This window comes from Labeo rohita, chromosome 6, assembly GCF_022985175.1.
Source record: "Labeo rohita strain BAU-BD-2019 chromosome 6, IGBB_LRoh.1.0, whole genome shotgun sequence".
Taxonomy (NCBI): Eukaryota; Metazoa; Chordata; class Actinopteri; order Cypriniformes; family Cyprinidae; genus Labeo; species Labeo rohita.
In genome coordinates this window covers 34,162,605-34,184,238 of record NC_066874.1, presented here as the reverse complement: position 1 = coordinate 34,184,238, position 21,634 = coordinate 34,162,605, and the positions used below count along the sequence as shown (strand labels likewise).

The following is a 21,634-nucleotide window of genomic DNA, read 5'->3' as shown; positions in this document are numbered from 1 at the left end:
AGTATGATAAATAATCTCAGAATGTGTATATGTGTGTGAAAAAAAAATGTATAAAAGCATAATTATATAAAATTATATTAAAAAAAAAATGACAGCAAATTGACAATCATGCATTACGAGAAAAATTATATCATTACAGATTATATTATATTTTATTTCAATGACTTGTCATATCCTAGAATCACTTTTTAAAATTCTTATTTTTAGGTTTTCCATATAATATATAATAATATAATATTTAAAATATATATATAAAAATATACATCATAAAAATAGATTTTTATTTTTCAAATAAAAAATACAAACAATATAAAATACAATTTATGAAAAATACAAATAAGCAAAATAGTTTTTTAAATAATATAATCTAATAATATTTTAAAAAATAAAATATGTAAAATAAAATAATTACATAAAATAATTTTTATCATACTTTATCAATCCATTTTTTATTACTGTAGTCATCTGCCATGCATTGTGCCAGCATCACTGTTTTACTGTGGTAAATGCGTGCATATCCTCTCATCTTAATGCTCTAGTACGCACTGTTCGAGTGTGTGTGTGTTTGTTTTTACCTGGTGGTAATTAAAGGATAGCTCTTGTCTGGGCTGTTGAGTGTCTCTTTACTGTCGGGCAGGGATCCGTACAGCAGCAGATCTCTGTCCGTCAACACCGCCAGGATTGGTCGCTCTGAGCCCTGCCAACACACACACACTATCTTCAGACTCTGCTGCATCTCATCGCATCTCATCTCAGCTCATGGTGTGTGTGTGTGTGTGTGTGCGTGTGCTTCTCACCTGCTCGATGATCCAGCCGATGTGCATGACATCCAGACTCGGCTGCAGGGCTTTCAGCTCAGTTTTGGCGCTGCTCAGTAACGCTGCACTTCCGGTCTGGATGGCGTTATACCAGGCCTGAGCCATAGCGTGATCCTTAGCCCGCAGAAACACACACTTCTTCCTGTCTGACGACACCACCTCAAAATACCTACAGAGACGGAAGAGCAGACTTTACAACAAACAAGTCTTAATATGCCTTTATAATCATGTAATACCATAATAATCTTCATAAACAATCCTTCTACCAACAATAAAGTACATTTATATTATATTATATTACATTATGATGGGTAAACTCTACAGGTGTGTGTGTACCTGTCCTCTGTGTCAGGCGGACACTGTTTGCGTGTCACCTGGCACATTCGGAGCGGGATGGTCCGGGTCTCTTTAAGGGCGGGGTCCGTCTGTTTCTGTGGGGTGGCTGGAGGAGAATCGAGCACCGGAGGTCCCGCTGATGATCCGCCCTTAAAAAACGCTGACATCTCCTTAATATACTTCACTACAGAGAAAAAAAGAGACAGAGATGGACAATATTCTTACTGCTAGTTAAAAGTGTTCCTGTCATTCTGAAATAGGGCTAAACACAGGTCCGTTCTGATCAAGAATGGAACACTTGCATACTGTTTACTACATACTACACACACAAAAAAACACTGAATACGGAATTATATTTTGTAAGAATAGTGTGTGAAAAAGTTTTGTGCATTATGCAACAACAAACATTTTGGATAATAAAGAATACAAACAACAAATTATATATATATAAAAAAAAATACAAATAATAAAAATATATATATATATATATATATAAAATAAATAAAAAAAAACACAAATTCTTTGTATTTTTACATTTTTTTAATTTTCAAATAAAATTCATACAATATAAAATACAATTTACAAAAAATACAAATAAGCAAAATTGTTTTTTTTTTTTATATTTTTAATACAAATATATATAAAAATATAAATAATAAAAAAAATAATTTTGTTGTATTTTTACCTTTTTAAATTTCAATTAAGAAAAACAAACAATATAAAATACAATTTATAAAAAATACAAGTAATACAATTTTTTTTGTAATTTTAAAAATTAAATAAACATTTTATTTCAAATAAACATGGAATAAAACTGATAAAAATATTTTTTTTAAATATTTTTATTACAAATATATAAATAAAATGTCATATGCATTAGTTCACAGATATTCTGCAATGTTCACATCATGCATATGGACAAATAGTATGAGTAGTGTGCTATTCTGAACACAGCCTTAGAGTCAATTTGTGGGCATAACCCACTAAACTCTGAAAAATCTTGCTGATTTAAGTTGAACGGCTATAAAAGGAAAGTCCAACTACCAATAAAGCAGCTTCGGATGAAAGGGAAAGAAGTTCTACGCAACCAAAAATAAAAACACTTCCATTAGGAAAGTATTGCTCAGCATGTTCAGTGCTGCAGTCCAGTCTGTTTGCACAGTTTAGACAAACCGATGGCAGATTTTGATGCTTTACATACTGAATATTTTAGTGGATTTTAAAATGGCCACATATTTATTGTCAAAGCTGCAATGTAACATGCATAGAAAAAAACAAAAAAAACATAAATGTCCAAATACAGCCTTCTGACCTCCAGAGGTTGAAAATAAGAGGCTGAGGTTAATGATTTAATAAAATTTGGAGATGAAACATTACATCGATTTAATACAATTTAAAGGTCAAAGCACTTTAGTTTATAAAATTAGAGGTCAAAACAACAGCTGTTGAATAAAATTAGAGCAATGTCTTACACTACATGTTACCTAACTACTCAAAGCTGTTAAAGGGAGCGTCTTTTTCAATGTATGAGTATTCAGTAATCTAATTCATATTAAATATAAAATAGATAAATAAAAAATATAAATGAATGAATTCTTTATTTAAACCAAGTCCAAAACATAGTAAAAAAACAGCAGCATTTAACTAAAAAAAAAAAACCCCAATTAGATTGAAAATATGAAACTTGAATAAACATTCTAAGTAAATAAATAAAAATAAAAAATAAATTAAATACATAAAAATAATTATACCTAAAATAAAGAAATAATATAAATAAAAATATATAAATAGAAATTAAAACAAATAAATAAATATAAATAAAAATACATAAATTCATTAAACTGACTTTTTTTTTTTAGTACATTCAGAAAGAAATAATTTACAAAATTGAATTTAAAAGAAAGTGTGTTTGGTTATTGCATCAACTCAAGGCTACTGAAAATCTAGTTAAGTTAGTGGCAGTGTTACATTTAGCTCCTCAATACTGCTGATAACACACACACACACACACACACACACACACAAAAGACACCAAACACGACAAACCCTTCAGCATGAACACACATAGTAGTCTCTGTCTTTAACACTCACACACACACACACACACATTCATGATGGTTATAAATAGAAGACGCCACTATGGAGGGAAGATTGAGTTTCACTGTAGAAGCTGAAGTGTGAAACACACCCCTGTCTCTCTCTCTCTCTCTCTTTCTCTCTCTCTGTCTCCGTCTGGGCGAGTGATAGAGGTGGAGAGGGGCTTCCTTGACTCAGAATAGAGCTCGTCTCAGTGGCCGTTCACTAACACACTTCATCTAGTCAGCACATACAGCAGCAGCGGACAAACACAACCGTCTTTCTCTCACTCTATAAATACATTTACAGTATTGAATGCAGCATTTCACACACACAGTCTGTTTTCACACATGTTGTGTCTGAATTCCTCAGTCCTTCACCTGCTGACCACACACACATTCAGCAGAATCAGCCTCATATGCTCTTTGAAGGTGGCATAAACTCAACGGGAAATAAAGCTGACTCTTTCAACTTAATACATGTTCCTGGTCTTATTGTGAATGATTCACCAGTGGCAGTCTTAAAGGAAACAGAAATTCCCAAAGAAAATGTTTTTGAAGGAAGTCTCTTCTGCTCACCATAGTTGCATTTCTTTGATCAAAAATACAGAAAAAATTGTGAAATATTACTGCAGTTTAAGAAAACTGTGTTCTAAGTCAATATATGTTAAAATGTAATTTATTTCTGTCATGCAAAGCTGAATTTTCAGCATCATTACTCCAGTCTTCAGTGTCACATGATCCTCCAGAAATCATTCTAATATGCTGATTTGCTGCTCAACAAACATTTTTGATTATTATCGAAACAGTTGTGCTGCCAAAATTTATGGAAACTGTTACATTTTATATTTTTTCAGGATTCTTTGAAGAATAGAAAGTTTAAAAGAACAGCATTAATGTGAAATAGATGTCATTTTTAACTGTCTTTACTGTTACTTTTGATCAATTTACTGCATCCTTGCTGAATAAAAGTATTAATTCTTTAAAAAACTAATCTTATCCACTTTTGAATGGTGGTACAAACTTTTATTTAATTATGCAATGCTCACTTTCATGGTCCATTCTGTTCCTAATGGATAAAATCAAGTCCAACAGCTACTTTTTTAAATTTCTTCTATTTTAAATGTCGTTTAACTTGGAAAAACATTCAATTCCAGCAGTAAAATGGGTTGCAATACATATAATGTTGACTTTCCGTCAAAATGCATCCTCCAGTCTAATCTCAACAAATACAGAGAAAACGTCATTAACCAAACGCAATTTGCAGGTTGATTTTCTGCTTAATGTACCAAGTCCTTTCGGACCTTAAATAAATTCAGTCTCAGTTGGGCTACCTTTGGTTTTTATAAAGAAGAAATTTAAGATTAAAGTTTGAAAATCTCCCATTGACTTTATCTTCAAAATTCAACCAACAGCATTGACGACATCACAGTATATGCATACTGAATTGTAACTGGCCTTCGTTTTTGCATCTATTTAATCATATGCTTTTAATCAACTATGTAATTGTCTCATCTTCTTCTCCTCGTTATTTCCAATCACGACTGAGCCCCACAGCACCATCCTTCTGCTGTTGCTTTCTCATAATTCAAGTCTTCAGTGGTCTCGCATCTCCTACCAAACATTAATCACATCAACAAAAGACTCTCGTCAGAGGTTTAGATTAGAGGATTCTGAGGCTATTTATAGACGGAAGGATTTTGTCGCACAAAAGCCCTCTGGGACTGATACTAAATGGCCTTTGTGGAATTAAAATTGCCATGCGATGTGCATTTTGGCGAGGAAACGGTAAAGAGCAGAGGTTGCTCTTTCACAGCTTAGGAGACTTAATGGAGATCTTTGCGGATTTCTCTTTGGATTTCTACTTTGTCTGAGATGTTTCTTCTAAATGATCTTAATGAAACACAAATTAGTCATCCGGTATGAGTATAAAGCTACGAAATTACATTTGATGAGACTTGCAGGCTTTGTGATTTTGACTAATTTGAAGCACATTTACACACAGTTGCACACAGTTGAGATCTCTTCTGAAACTCTAGAAGACACACAAAGAAATGGACATTTACTTGATTAATATAAAAGCAGTGCATGGAAGGTTGTGACATCAGGGGTTCCCCAAGGTGGAGCTGTGTCACCATATCTGTTCTTACTTCATATGTCAACCCGTGAAGTCATTTTTGGCGATACAATGGACACAGTTTATGCAGATGATATTGCTATATAACGAGCTGTAAAGTAAAAGGCATCAAAACGGATAGAAAGATGGAAATGGAGGCATTCGCTTTGGAAACATGGGCACAAAATAACAACATGCTCTTAAATGGAAATAAATCTGTCGAAATGAGGATATGTTTTGCAAAAAAAAAAAACACAACCACCACCACTCATACTGGGAGGTCAGGAAGTTCCTGTGGTGTTAGAGTCAAAATACCTAGGGTACCATCTTGACAATCAATTAAATGCAAATCATCACATCTCAACGTCTTTACTTTTTGACAGTTTTTGCAAAACATGGAGCTTCTGCTGATGACTTAGTCAGTATGTACTGCTCCTTGATCAGACCCTGTCTGGAGTATGCAAATGTGCTGTTAGTTGGTTGCACAAAAAAGCAAGCAGCTTTGCTGGAAAATGTTCAAAAGAGAGCACAGCAAATCATCTAGAGATTTACTAAGACATCAATACATCTACCTGATTTACAAGATCAGAGTAAGCAAGCCACTATTAAACTAATACAAGAGACGGCCCAGTATGATCATCTTCTTCATGATCAGGGGTGAAAAAACTGGTCGACTTCTTAGGAAGCAAAGTAACTTGACATTATTTAATGCAAGGACAAAACGTTACGCTAGTTCAACCATTCCTTATGGTATTAGACTGTACAATGAATGTAATGTGGATGCTTAGGGTCTTATATGTTTTAAAACTTTTCATCTTTATGTGCATGTGTGAATGGATGTATATTTTTCATTAGCAATTTTATCACTGAAGGTTTTGTTTTTATATTTTTGGGGTATTTTTGTGTTTTATGTGTAATTTTGTATTCTTCATGCAATTTTATTTTTCAGTGCACTTTCTGCTACAATTCAATCTCAGTATTGCTAAGCAGAAAAGTAAATAAACTTCAAACTAATATGTCCCGAAATCAAGTCCCATCCTGTATTTTTCACATGAAAAATCCTGTTTCACTTCAAAAGTCTCCATTTGTTCTCCATTTAGTCTTATTACTGTCTAGAAGAGAATGTTAAAGAGATCAAAGAGCAATGGCCATGTTTAGCTCAGTTGATTGAAATAGGAGCGGTCTAGTGTTGTAGTGTTATTGGTTTTCAGTGTGGAAACGGTAGGAAAAAGAAAAGCCAAGGAAGGAAACAGGGAGGAGGTCATGATTGTTCTGACAAGTAACAGGCGGAAAAATACAGCTCATCTTTGAATGATTTAGTTTAACCCAAACCAAATGTTAGGGTCCAGTCCAATGCCAGATTCAATTCCACTGTGAAATAAACACGTCTCTGCTTTAGCATGTGAATGCAAACACATCTAGCCACACAAACTCCATTTGTGCATCATTGCATTATAAAATGTCTAGGACGGAGATATCTAGATGTAAATAAATTCATGCATCTTGAAAACTCACTTTTAATTTTTCTTCAGCATTTCACTTGTATCTCATAAACGAGAAGTCTTCTAAGATGTTTATTCTGATAAAAGAATGTTCACATGTGCAAGAATATTTCACATGTGCATTAATTTCACACAGTGCTTCAGAAGAGATCTCAAAAAAAAAAAAAAAAAAACACTGATACTTCACTGAAACAATTAAGTCTCCTGAGTATGAAAAAAAGGTAACTGTGACTTTTTATTCTCACATTTTTCCGTTTTTATGACTATTCTGATTTTAATTTATTATTGCAAGATTTAAACTCAGAATTGTGAAATATAAATTCAGAACTGACAGATATTGAAAGGAAAAATGTGTGAGTCCGAACTGTGATTAACTTTTGTACTTTTTTTATTCTGTGGTGGAAACAAGCTTCCATACCTGACATATGAATGAGAAAGCAATGAAACATTCCACAAGTTTTCTCTTACTGAGTTAGTTAATTCAGTTACCTCGTATAATGACAGACATTTGAGTGAAACCCTCCTTGCATTCTTGCATTATCCAAACATTCGCGTCTGCATTCACATATTCACTTAGAGTGTTTTTGGGAAAAGAAAAACAAGATATAAATCTGTCTGCGCTGTCACTGCTCTATCTAAACGTGAACATTCCTGCCCTTTGGGACACAAAGCGAACATCCTTTAAGAGACTAGATACAGATTTTTCTAGCTGGCGACTTCGGTCGGTGGTTTCCAGGTGCTGAGGCCCGGGTTGGGCGACATGGAGGCATGCAGTTGTTCTTGCTGCCTGACTGGGCAAACACAAGAGCCCGGAGCCACGTCAAACACAACAGACCCCTACAGTGGAGCCCCTGCCCTCCGGTTGTCGTGGGAGCGTCCGGAATCTGTCTGATTGGCTACGCCGTGACTCCCGAAGCACGCTGTGCCCAGAATGTCGCTCATCGCCTACACAAAAATGTTCCTGAAAACACACATCCACACACACGAAACCACCAGACCAAACTGGTGCACGCCACACAGCGGTCCCAAAAAAGTGTTTTCACACCTACCAAAAAAATTACAATTAAGAGTAGGAACTTGTGTGTGTGTGTTTCCATATTTAAACTGTTTAAGCAGCGTTTCCTCAGATCAAGTAGCTAATGCATGCTTTTCTTTTCACTAATGTCAAACTTGATATCACTGAATAATCTGGAGAAAAACACTCAGCACAACTTCTCTTCCTGACTGGAAGCCGTAAAAACAGCTGGAAGCGCTTATGATTTTAATTTAGTTAAGTGCGAATATTCAATTTGGCCACAAGTATGAAGATCTGACCCGATCTAAATGAAGTCATGCATTTAGTTTGCATCCCTGGAGAGCAGCAGGGTGGAGGATCTCAGCATTTGATGAGCGATATGTTCAGAATAGCATGCAACCCATACTATTTTTGTAGTATACTGTATACAGTTTGTGAATATTACGCATGCATGGAATACTCGGATGATGTGCATTCAAAATAGCCTTCAAATGTAAAATAGTGGGCGTCAATCACATTAAACATATTGCATTCTACTGTAAAAAAATTATTATTGCATAATGTGTTCTGTATCACATACTACTAGAGTGAACAGTATGCTTGCAATTCACTCTGAATATAATGCACACTTAGACTACTGTTCAAAAGAAATTTAAATTGCATTAAAAATGCATTAAAACTTTAAACTGCATTAAAAATGCAAAATAACAGAAAACATCAATGCAAAAACATGGTATACTACTGTATAAGAATTTATTATTGCACACTATGTTCTGTATCACACACTATTACAGTAAACACTAAGCTAGCAATCCACTTTGAATATAACATACACTATTTTTCAAAAAGCATGGGGTCAGTAAAGATTATGCAAAGTTTTAGAAGTCTCTTCCGCTCACCAATGCTCTATTTATTTGATAAAAACACATAAAAAATGTGAAATATCATTACAACTCAAAATAACTGTTTTCTATGTGAATACTCAGATGATGTGCATTCGCCAAAATGTTTAGTAGGTGATCACAGCATACTGTTTCTGACAACGCAATGTACTTGACTTGATTTCCACACTTCAAATAGCATTCAAATGTGAAATAGTGGACGTCGATCAAATTAAACATATGGTATAGTGCAAAAAATAACATACTATTACAGTAAAAAGTATGCTTGCAATTTACTCTAACTATATTTAACACTTACATTACTGTTCAAAAGTTTGCGATTAGTGAGTTTATGCAATGTTTCAGAGAGACGTCTCCTGCTCAGCAAGGCTGCATTTATGTGATCAACAATACCTAAAAATTCTAATATATTATTAGAATTCAAAATAGCTGTTTTCTGTGTGAACAGATGTTAAAATATAATTTATTCTTGCAATTGAACATGCATTTTCAATCATTACTCCAGACATCAGTGTCACATGATCCTTCAGAAATCATTCTAATATGTTGATTTGCTGCTCAACAAACATGTCTGATTATTATCAGTGTTGCCCAAGATTTTTATGGAAACCGTGATTTTTTCAGGATTCACAGATGAATAGAATGTTCAAAAGAACAGCATTTATTTGAAATAGAAATATTCTGTAACATTATAAATGTCTTTACTGTCACTTTTGATCTATTTAATGCATTCATTTCTTAATCTTAAAACAAAAACACGTCTGACATGATAAAACAATCGTCTGTCGTGTCAATTGTTGTGTCATGCAGCATTTACTCTTGGTGAAGAACAGAAACACATGACTTGATACTGGAAGCGTGTCGTGTCACGTCTGGTTTGGACACGGTGTTCACATGTGGAATCAGAAGGATTCTGTTTACTTTCATCTTTAAAGGATCACAGAAAGGATCCTTCACTGAAGCCACAGCTAGACAAGAACCCGAACATACATATTCTCCCATGAATGATGAATTCTATAGTCAATAAATCTGAAGCAGCTGAAGGTCACAAACCTTCATGCATGATTTGTTTGATTCAAATGTCACAGGAGAAAATCCACCCACTCTCAACACCAACGACAGGCAGAGAGACAGAAATGTGTGAAACAAATGGTGGCGGAGAAATAAATACAACAGGACCAGCAAACCTGATCCCTAGCCTAAGTTAAATATGTGTGTATGATTATTCTCCACATCCACAATATGATCCAGTGTGTAACGAATCAAACAGGGTTGAAGGCGTCAGTGGTGAAGCAGATGCAACGGCTGATGTGTGAGAGATGGAGGAAAGCAGAAGGATGCAGAAGCCGAGCGAGAACCAAACACACTCAATTACTGAATCATAGAAACTCACTAAGCAGAAGAGAGTAAATCCCTGAGACAGAAACGACTGCAAGATTCTGAGCGGCTCGTGTGTGTGTGTGTGTGTGTGATGAGCCTCTGAAAAATCAAGCCTTTTGCGCCCAAGCATGGTGGGAAAAGCTTTAGCGGATGACAGGAGTTTTCATGCTTCCATTCGTTCCTGCTGTGACTCTCTCATGCTGCCCGTCTGTCTCTGATTTGCAGATTTAGGATCACTGAGTGAGAATTACAGAGGAAAATAAAGTGTTGCTCATGTTAAATAATATAAATAAAATGATATCAGATAAGTGTTGAGGAAGTCTGATATCATTTTCTTCTTTGATATTCACCTAATATACCAACTATAAGTCACGTCAGAATTATAGTCTTTCAAAGTATAATCACAAAAGGCAGTTTTCTTAGAGCAAAATAAGCTTTAATTGTGATTGGTGACTGTACAATTTCACCTGCATTTAATTTGTCTACTTAATGAAAAAGTAAAAAAGCTTCAGCTCATCTAAAGGTAACATTACTATTTATTTTTTATTTTTTATTTTGTTTTCACTTTAATTTTAGTTAATGTTTAAGTTATTTTTGTTTTTTATTAGTTTTATCTATAATGAATATGTAAATATGTCTACATAGTATTTAGAAATGTTATTTATTAACTTTATTTAGTTAGTTTTAGTTATTTAAAGACCTGAAAATAATGAGAAATTCTGCCTTGGAAATTAGTGTAAATATTTTTCTAATATATATATATATATATCATTTTTTATTTTTTAATCTTTTTTGAGAAAATATCAGGCTTGTACAATAAAACTAAAACTAAAAATTTGTTTACAAATACAACTTTTGATTTTAATAATGCAAAAAAATAAACCTAAGACTCATAAGTGTTTGTTTATGTGAGTATTAATAAATGCTTGGTAAGATTAATAAATGCTTGTCCAGTAAAGTGTTGCTCATGGTAAATAATATAGTTAACTAATGTTAACAAATGAAAACTAATTGTAAATTGTTAACAAAATAATTATTGAATTTGTTTCTCTTTTGTAAGTTGCTTTGGATAAAATGTCTGCTAACTGCATACATTAAAATTATAAATGTAAAGGTAGTTATTTTTTTTTTTTAACCTTATTGCAAAATTGTTTTCTAATTTTTCGTTTCATAAATTTAACAAAATACATCTATTTTTAAAACAATATGAAAAACGAGACAAAAATATTAAGAAAATGATTTTTGCAGTACACACCCTAATGTGCATCATTTTCTCCTCATTTTCTCATGCTATTGTGCTAAGATAAAGCTTTCTATGTTTGTAGCATTAAAAATAAATAAAAAGAAATATGAAATATTTCTACATCCAGTCCAAAAATCACTAAAGGCACATCTCATCGCAATTACCAATTCTGAACTCATAAGTAGGACCATCCCAGTAGACCTGAGAGCAGCATTACATGCAAACACCGTTCACTCCTGCATCTTTGGCGCTTAAGAGCCTTTTTAAAGGCGCTAAAATGCTGACATGGCACTATGGGTATCTCACATACACATGCAGGCTTGTAAAACCTATACAGCCCACCTTCCATTATGGAATCCATCAAGCCTTTTAAAGATGTGCATTAATGTAATTATCATTCGCTGATATACTCATGCTCAATTTTAGTTCCAAACACTTGTGCGCAGTTATTAAGGGCTCATGGTTTCCCATTTGAACACTTCATGTCAAAAGTGTTGCTGACCCCTGCACTAAGAGGAAGCGAGAATCAAAAGCAGCGTGCAAACTAAAAAAAGAAAGGTTGGTCAATGGCAGCTTTAATGCTGTAAAAGGTTTGACGGTTTGCAGTTTGAATGCTTTAATCTATACAGCGTTGGTAGACAGACACTTACTTCCACAAAATTAATTTAGTCATTCTCAAGTTCTAAAACTAGGTAACTCAAAAAGAAAAAAAAAAAAGGAAGAAAAATGGCATGCTTGCTTATTTCAATACAATGAAAGCAGATGAATGGGCTGTCAAGCTCCAAAATGACAAAAATACCATAAAAGTATATTAACAGTTAATATGACTCTATATTGCAAGTCTTCAGAAGTTATGATAGTTTTGTTTGAGATTTTGTGCAAAGTCAGTTATAATAATCCACTCTAGTGTGTGCATGATTCATTAAGTCAAGGAATCATTCTGATTGGTGAATGAATCTTTCAGACCAAAACTGGATGAACTGGATCAAATGATTCACTGAAAAGATCAGACCAGTCTTATTTTAGTATCATTGATACACTATTATAGTCAGGTCTATAGTTTTTACGTATTGTTTTTTTGATTATTTGTAGTTATTTTAGTACTTCAAATTAAACTAAAAAACTGAGAAGTACTGTAGCTCTTATTAAATCAGTTTATTATTATACATTTATTTATTTCAGTTAACACATCAAGTAACAAAAATATTAGCTGGTATTTTGTAAATCTATATGTATTCTGCAGGTGGTAAGGAGAATAAGATGCCCATCCTGATCTCAATATGTAATTAAATATGTCTATATAGTTCTATATAGTTCTATAGTTATATATAGTTCTTATTAACTGTAGTTATTTTATTTTTAGTTATTTTAGTACTTCACAAAACAACAAAATTACTGCAACTGTAGCTGAAATAAGTTATTTTTTATACATTTTAATTTGAAGTCAATGAACGTTATTTTGTATCAAGTCATGAAATTTTATTTTTATATGGGTTTTGTTAACGATTAGACTCAAAAGAACCGTTTGTTCATGATTCAGACATTCAGGTGAGTTACAGTAAGCTTGATCCTTCACGATTTCCAGCACACAATGAGTTAAATTTGAGTCTGTTGCTCACACTAATGTACTGTATGACTTCAGAAGAGAAATATGCATGGTGTTTGTCATTTCAGAGCTTGACAGTCCGAGTTTCCATTCACTCTTATATGAAAAAGGAATGATCAGGATTTTAGCAAAAAAAAAAAAAACCTTTTGTGTTCCACGACCAAAAACAGTAAAAATAAAAATAGTTTTCGGCTGAACTATTCCTTGAAGCCAAACGATTTGCTCCGTCTTACCTTCCAGAATGACCTCTTTGCCGGTTTTCTTCAGGGCCTGAACAGCCTCGTCATGAGTGGCCTCCCTGAGGTCGCACCCGTTCACGGACAGAATCGCATCGCCCACGTAAAGAGCCTCCGTCTGGTCCGCCGCAAGTCCTTTGAAGATCTTTGAGATCAGGATGGGCATCTTATTCTCCTTACCACCTGTAGAATACATATACATTTACACATGTGTCAAAAGACCAGCTCAGCTAACTGAAAACACAAAGACGAATGTTTAAAGGGGTGCGATTATGCTTTTTCACTGAATTTTAGTCAGTGTGGGGTGTGTATGTTTGGGCATAAAAAAGATCTGCAAAGTTACAAATCTCAAAGTCCACTCCAAAGGGAGATCTTTCGTTGTTTAAAAATCTTTTAAAGAACTACCACGAACGACTCCTTTGTACTACAGCGTTTGTTTTCCGCATGCAATGATGTCACAGCGCGGTCTATTAGAATATCTTTAAAATAAATCCTGTCTACGGAAATTTGAATTGTTGGAGGGTGGGTAGGGACGAGGTGGGGGGGTTAGCCTAACTTTAGCAATGCAGTGCAGAGAACCGCTTCAACAAGCCGCAGCGTGGCGGATATAAACGCAAGCATTGACTAGAGCGGCCGCTTCAGAGCCGTAACGCGGCGCAGACGTGTTTAGTACAGGGGGTCGAAACACATGCCGAAGCCGCGATCTTGCAATGTCAGAGCCGTCATGCGCCACAGACGTGTGCACTGTGTGCAGTAAGATATTTATTCATCATACAGTGTAGATAGCTTCACTTATAACGCGAGCATTTTTTAATCCATAAACTTGCACTAGAATAGGCTAGACTAATCAATGATGATGTTCTCTGATAATCTTAGGCTGCTTTTAGCCTTATGCTGGGGCTGGTTTCGGGAAATGAAACTAAGTAACGTTATGTAAATAAATAAATTAGCACAATAATATCATGTACTGGCAATCTCGCAGGCTAACAATAGGACCCAACACTACTGTAGCGTATTATGTACTCACCCTCCATGCATCCTAGGTGTATATATACAATCTGAGTTATATTAAAATTTATCTTTTAGCTTTAGAACGGCATAGATGGGTGTTTTTTCCTCATCAGTCCAAAACAAGTCCAATAATGTGCATCCATCCATAATAAAAAGTGCCTCACACAGCTCCGTGGGGTTAATAAAGGCCTCCTGTAGCGAATCGATGTGTTTTTGTAAGAACAATATCCATATTTAAAACAGAAGAATCACTCTAATCTAGCTTGCACTAACAGTTGTTCACGGAACTTACTTCTTTGACAAGGGGCGTGGCAGTACTGAAAAACCGTCTAAGCTATTCGCCAATCACAACGCAGTGGGAGAGCTAACCAATCACAAGACATTTTGTTTTTCGGAAGGCGAGCCTTCACTAAACCCGGAACTAATCGAGTCATTTGTGCCAGGCTGGGAAAAATGTTTGTAATAATGTCAATTATGTTAAAAATAATGTGTTTTTCAAACCCCCAAAACAAAATCAAGACTTTGTAAAAGAGCACAATAGGACCCCTTTAAATTGACACAATGATACAAAATGTGAAATTGAAAATATATATTTGGTCATACATTTTCTTGTTTTTTTATTGTTGATTTCTCTTCCAAGTTTTTACCTTAAGACATACTGCTTCTCTTAAATAATAAGAATGCCTCTGCTGACTAACAAGTCTTTTTTTTTTTTTTAACTTTGTGCTGACATAGACGAACAATATGCAATGTGGAAATCACAAAGAAAGTTATAGTACGGCAGTGGCTGTCACATCCTCCAATGTTCGGCAGAAAAACAGGGAACTACTCAAATAGCTTCTTCCTTCAAATCTGTAAGAGATCTCTGACATACTGGGTTGCATGCTGCTACTGAGAAGTATAGACGAACAAGGTACGAATCTCTTTCTTATATTTATAATAGTGATAACTAGATCAAACTAGCGGCGAAGTGCTTTTAAGAGCTGCTAATCTAACTGCACAAAAATATATCAGATAATGCGGAGAGCAAAAAAATACATTTAAAATGGATAAAATTGCAAGTTTACATGTTTACAAAAAAAGTAGCTTACAATAAATCGAAATGCATTTGTCTTTAACTGCAAATTAAACATGAAATACTACAGGGTTTCTGCGGGCTTAATGAAGTTACATTTAGAACTTTAAGAACCTTTTAAGACAAAGTAAAGAAAATTTAAGGTACATTGTGTTGTATTATTTCTCAGAAAACAAGACTTTGTATCTTCATTTTGGAGTAAGTACAGAAGATCAGTGTTAGGAAAAGTTACTTTTAAAAGTAATGCATTACAACATTGTGTTACTCCCTAAAAAAGTGACTAATTATGTTACTTAGTTACTTTTTAATGGAAAGTAATGTGTTACATTACTTTTGCGTTACTTTTTAAACCTGGGCAGGGCTTGATTGTTTGTTTTTAATATAAAAAATACATTTGTAGCAAACATAAAAGCTCTTTTACACCAAAAAATGAAATTAATAATGCTCAGGCTGAAGGAAAAGTAAATTCACATCTGTAGAATGCAACAGAAGAAAATTCAACAGGAATAAGAAAAACAATGAAGCACAAATGTTAGTTGAGCTGAAGTCATTTTTCTTATTAGTATGGTTGAACTGGATCGTCGTAGGTCAGCAGCAAAAATACTGGTTAATAAAATGGAATTAAAGGACATTTGTGTTATTTAACATTTAATTATTGGTTTGCATCATATTCTGAGTTTGCTTTTCACTGTTTTAATTCATGTTGATGAATACTGAATCTGTTTTTTGCAAGTGAGATGAATTAATGCATTAGTCTAGAACTACAGTATAAATAAATGGAAAAACAAAGTAACTGGCGTTAGTTACTTGAAAAAGCAACTCAGACATTTTCTAGTAAAATCTGATTATGCAACTTGTGCTACTTGTAATTCGTTACACCCACCACTGCAGAAGATGATGTAAATTTTTAGCAATGCATGCAACGTAATGCGATGACTTTATGAATTTAATAAGGCTTTCTGCTCTGATTAAGACCTTTTTAGGGCAAATAAAGACTTTTCAAGACTTTTCCGCAGAAACCCTGAATACTTATCAGATACGATAACAAATTGGCCTTTTTGTTGACTTCCTTTCATACTTTTCACACCTTCCTAAATCTATAATAGGTCTTGCAAATTAGAAGTCATTGCACAAGTGGACATACTAAAATGTTAATGAATAATGTGTTTTCAAACTAAAAATGTGTCTTACAGGGGAAGATCAAGGTGCTGTTTGAGACCTTTCAAAATCAGTGCAGACTTCTGTTATTTACAGATTTCACAAAATGAGGCAAAGTTCTGCATTTTTCTTCATTCTGAACTGTTGTGTCCTCATAACCCTGACCGATGGATTTTCTTTCAGTAACTGCACGATTTATTTCCCTTTCGAATACTCTGGCCATCTGAAGGTGCTGTGCAACAGGATGGGCTACTGGAAAATACCTTCACCGTTACCACGCAACATTGTCAATCTGGACATTTCCTACAATTACATCTATCAGATCGCTGAAGGGGACTTCAACAGGCTTTCAAATCTGATCATTCTAAACATATCTCACAACAGGATATCTGAAATACACGCCAACGCACTGAGTGACCTACCAAACCTGGAAGAGCTCAACCTGTCCCACAATAAAATCAAAACCGTAACCACAAAAATGCTCGACGGTCTTGCAAGTCTCTCCCAGTTAAGACTCGACTTCAACAACCTAGAGATGATTGAAAACCAGACCTTTGCGACACTTTCGAATTTGAGGCTTGTGAACCTTACCAATAACATGTTAAAGGACATTTCCAAACTCCATCCTCTTCTTCAAGTACCACATCTGGAGAACCTTTACTTGGGAAACAATCACTTTAGAGTTTTCAACTCAAGCGACATCCCGTCAGCATTCGTCGGTTTGAAAAAGTTGGATCTGTCGGTGAATCCCTTGACAGTGTTCCGGATGATGGAAAACATCTTTCCTGCTCTTGAGTACTTGGACTTGTCAACCTGTTTCCAGACCAATACATTCGATTGGTTTATTCTAGACAAGGCGTTTCTGAAGACAGTTAAAATTCTCAACTTCAGTAGGAATCACGTTGATGAGAAACAGCTGGGTTATATAATGCAGAGTTTCCCGTCTGTGTCCTGGATGGCGCTGGATGGTCTACAGGGGTTCAAAGTGGAGATGCTTTTACAGAAGGCATGTTTTCCTAGTCTGAGGGGTCTCCACTTGGAGGATAACCAACTTTCCTTACTCACCGATCGCATTTTTAAACCATGCGTGCATTTGAATGAGTTGCACCTAAGAAACAACGGAGTACTGAAAATGTACAAATCGTCATTCAAACATCTAGTCAACTTGACGGAGTTACGAATACAAAAGAACCTTCTGACGCAACTGAATGAAACTCTTCAGGTTCTCCCCAACTTACGGGTCCTCGACCTTCATCTCAACAACATTGAAAATCTTGCCTGCTCTGATTTTGCCAATCTGACGCAGTTGCGACAACTCTATTTGCACAGAAACCGAATTGTGACAATCGAGTCGTGTGTATTTAAGGATTTAGAAACTCTCGAAGAGCTCATTATGAACAGCAATCAAATACTAACGGTCACTGGCACCTTTAAACTAGGCCCCCGGAACTTACGATACCTGTACTTAACGAACAATAAGTTGAGTGCCATCCAAAATGACACTTTTAAAGCTTTGGATTCCCTTCAGATGTTGCATCTCTCAGATAACCAGATATTTATTATCGAACCACATGCGTTTGCAGGACTGATCAATTTAGCAGAAATGTACCTTTCATCTAACAAGATCACAGGAAGAACTCTAAGCAACCATCTTGTGTTCGCTGGTACACCTAACCTACAAAAATTAGAACTGAGTTGCAACTACTTTGCATACGAGAGTCAACAGGCCCTACAAAGTCCACCATTCGTCCTGTTAAGTGAACTGAGAACTTTGCAGATTAATAGCCAACGTCGAGGCTTAAACTACATCCCCTCGAACTTCCTGAATGGTCTCAAAAACTTGCAAGTCTTTTATGCTGGGAATCTTAATATAGAGAATTTACATGTGGACACATTTATTCACACTCCCAATCTTACGTACTTGGATTTGACAGCTAATAATCTTGCGAACAGGAATGCCTTGACATCCAGGCTTTTCGGGCCAATATCAGGCCTAAATAAGATTACGTTGGGTCGGACTCACCTTAAGTCTTTGGACTTCTTAGTCGACGCAAACCTCTCCAGTTTGACGGTCCTACGAGCCAGTACGAATGACCTTCAATTTATAAACAAAACCATCATCCAGTCGCTTCCTCAACTCAAAGTGCTTGACTTGCAAAACAACAGCTTCACGTGCGACTGTAGTAACGCTTGGTTCATCGACTGGGCTGTCAAGAACAATAAGACGCAGGTGCTTTACCTGAACAAGTACGAATGTCGCTATCCCCTCTCTTTAAGCGGAAAGAGTCTGGCGGCCTTCAACACTGAATCCTGCAATGTGAATTACGACTTCATATGCTTCATCTACAGTTCTTCCATCGTCATTCTCACTCTACTCATTTCATTTGTCTACCACTTTCTAAAATGGCAGCTGGTCTACGCGTACTACCTCTTCTTAGCTTTCCTCAATGACAAGAAGAGGAAGCAAACCCCAAATCTGGATTTTCAATATGACGCTTTCATTTCGTACAATGCTCAAGAGGAGCCATGGGTCCTGGAGGAACTTGTGCCCAAACTGGAGGATCAGCACGGCTTGAGATTGTGCCTTCATCATCGAGACTTCCAGCCAGGAAAAGCCATTATCGACAACATCGTGGACGCAATATACAACAGCCGCAAAACCATCTGCCTGATCACGCACAACTACCTGAAGAGCGTCTGGTGTTCGCATGAGATCCAGGTGGCCAGCTTCAGACTTTTTGATGAGCAGAAAGACATTTTGGTTCTAGTTTTTCTTGAGGATATTCCCGCGCACCAGCTTTCGCCGTATTACCGAATGCGGAAGCTGGTGAAGAAACGGACGTATCTACGTCGCCCCAAACCTGGAGAAGATACTCGAGCATTCTGGCAGAAACTTAAAATGGCCATCGAGACTAAAGAGAACATGGAGGACAGAAAGATTCTTTCTGGAAAAGACGAAGATGATCATATTTAAAGATCAATGCAGCCTGTTTGTATTAGAGCTGCAAAATGATGAATTGATTCAAAATAAAAGTTTATGTATATGTGTGTGCGTACTATATTTTATTTTATAATATTTATATTTACATATAAATTACATACAAGTGTTTACATACAAATACAATAATTAATATATATATATATATATATATATGTGTGTGTGTGTGTGTGCGTATTTATATATAGATAATAAATATACACAGTACACACACATACAGTATGCAAACATAAACTTTTATTTCTAATTGACTAATCATTTTGCAGCTCTAATTTTGTATTATTAATTATTCCAATGAAATGCCACATGAAGTGTCAAATTTGTGGGTGTGCTGTATATCGACACCAATATTGAGATATGGTTAATGCAATAATTAAATTGCGAAGAATGTGATTTATTTAAACAAATACATGAATTTCTGGTTTTTAATAATACTATTTTATAGTGAAAAGAGTGGAAATGTGCCCTATGAAATCTAGAAAGTAGAAAGCCTGTTTATGGTTACTGTGTATGGCTGTTTACTGAAATTTCCCATATTATTTTTTTTTCTATGTAGATGCACTCCACAACAAAATCATTTCAATTAAAAAAAACCCTGCAATTTAAAAAAGTAAAAATGCAATTAAAGAACTCCAGGCTTGATGTGCTTTTTTGTAGGGCTGCACATTTATATTGTTTTTAATGTATAATTTTTTGTCAATTATTATTATTTTATTAAAAAAACATTAAACAAAACAGAAATATTATTATAATAATACATTTCCTCAGGTTGTCTGAGTAAAAAGTACTTTTTCAGCTTTTTAAAATTATTTTTATTTTCTATGCATACGCCCTCTGCAATAAAACTAACCCAATTGTTCCAGAATGATTCATTATCTCCAAATATAGCTCTTCAAGTCATCTGGTGACAATATCTGTATTTTGTCATGTTGCAGTACATATTGCAAAAAAAACAAAATATAGCATTGTCAATTTTTTTCAGTATTGTGTTGTTCAAACAATTTCATTTACTATTAACACTAATCATCACACACAAAAAGTCTCTTAAAACTAAACTAGCTGAAAAGTAATGAGCGTGCATTGCTAAATACACAGCATCTGCATCAAAAACCAGCTCTAAATCTTGCCTAATGATGTGCTCTTTGATGTGATTTATGGGCAACGCTGTAATACCAATCAAAATTTCATCGCCTTCATCCTTGAGCTGGGGTGTGCTCCAAATATTACAGACCGACACGCATATATCTTCTTTAGTGAATGATGGTTTGGTCTGTGGCGTTCTCTTGGAGGAGACGAGCATCTGAATGAAATTTCCAATGAGAATTAGGCAGCTGGTAATCCTGGTCTCAAAGGCTCTTAGGCTTTAAACACACATATAGAAATTCAAGGGCATGTGAAATCACCACCTTGAGTATAAACCATAAAACATTTATGGGTTGTTCCAGGTTTCAAACGCTCTAAAAGGCGCTTGCAGACTGTGTGGTCATGTTCACAAGTGGAATATTACCAGCAGCCTCTTCTTCACCAACGTCATCAATGTCTATCAGAGGTGGTCTTGTCTAAATAACCCTCTTCTGATGACCTTTTGACCTTTGTAGACACATGCGACGCGCACGCGGCTCGGCTCCTGTGGCTCCTGCCAGATACTGTTGGCAATCACTGGGCTCTCCACTTGAGCTCCAGCAAGTTATCAATCATTTCCCTCTGCAGTCCCTGCCAGGACGTCCTGCACAAACACACTAATGCTAAAATGCAGCGACCTTCCGCTGATTGCATCATTCTTCTGCAAATACAGTGTTCAAAGGTCTGAGTCCACTAGAGGAAGTGCTTCTAGTTTAATGACAAATTATATTATCAGCATAAGTGTACATCTCTCAGCATTTTGTTAGAAGCAGGGCTGCATGATTTGGGGGAAAATTTCTATTGTGATTTTTATCTGATAAAAATTTCTGATTTAAAATTTTATAATTTTTTTTCATAATTTAAATTGAAATATTTTTAATAATTAATTTTAATATTTTCCATTTATATTTTAGAAGTTATTTTGTTGTGTATTTCTGTTATTTTTAATAGTTTTTTGTCAATATAGACTTTTTCATTTCAGATTTAATTTGAATTATTTTTAGTATATGAATTTAAACTAAATGAAAATGTAGACGCTTT

The 21,634-nt window shown here is 35.1% G+C and overlaps 2 protein-coding genes across 2 annotated transcripts in view; one reads left to right on the top strand and one right to left on the bottom strand.

The window, feature by feature from the left end:
• Positions 1-21,634, bottom strand: part of snta1 (syntrophin, alpha 1) — a 28,380-nt gene that overhangs the window by 4,944 nt on the left and 1,802 nt on the right. The window contains exons 2-5 of the mRNA XM_051112319.1: positions 13,227-13,412; positions 1,155-1,338; positions 798-987; positions 576-697 (exon numbers count right to left, since the gene is read on the bottom strand). Coding sequence (XP_050968276.1) covers positions 576-697; positions 798-987; positions 1,155-1,338; positions 13,227-13,412 — 682 coding nt within the window. The remainder of the gene's footprint in view (positions 1-575; positions 698-797; positions 988-1,154; positions 1,339-13,226; positions 13,413-21,634) is intronic.
• Positions 15,099-19,555, top strand: LOC127166766 (toll-like receptor 13). Its single transcript, XM_051112309.1, has 2 exons — positions 15,099-15,153; positions 16,509-19,555. The coding sequence occupies exon 2, from the start codon at positions 16,580-16,582 to the stop codon at positions 19,445-19,447; it is 2,868 nt and encodes a 955-aa protein (XP_050968266.1). The 5' UTR covers positions 15,099-15,153; positions 16,509-16,579; the 3' UTR covers positions 19,448-19,555.

Excerpts from the sequence above, each read along its gene's own strand:
- LOC127166766 (XM_051112309.1), top strand. The coding sequence starts at position 16,580 with ATGAGGCAAAGTTCTGCATTTTTCTTCATTCTGAACTGTTGTGTCCTC.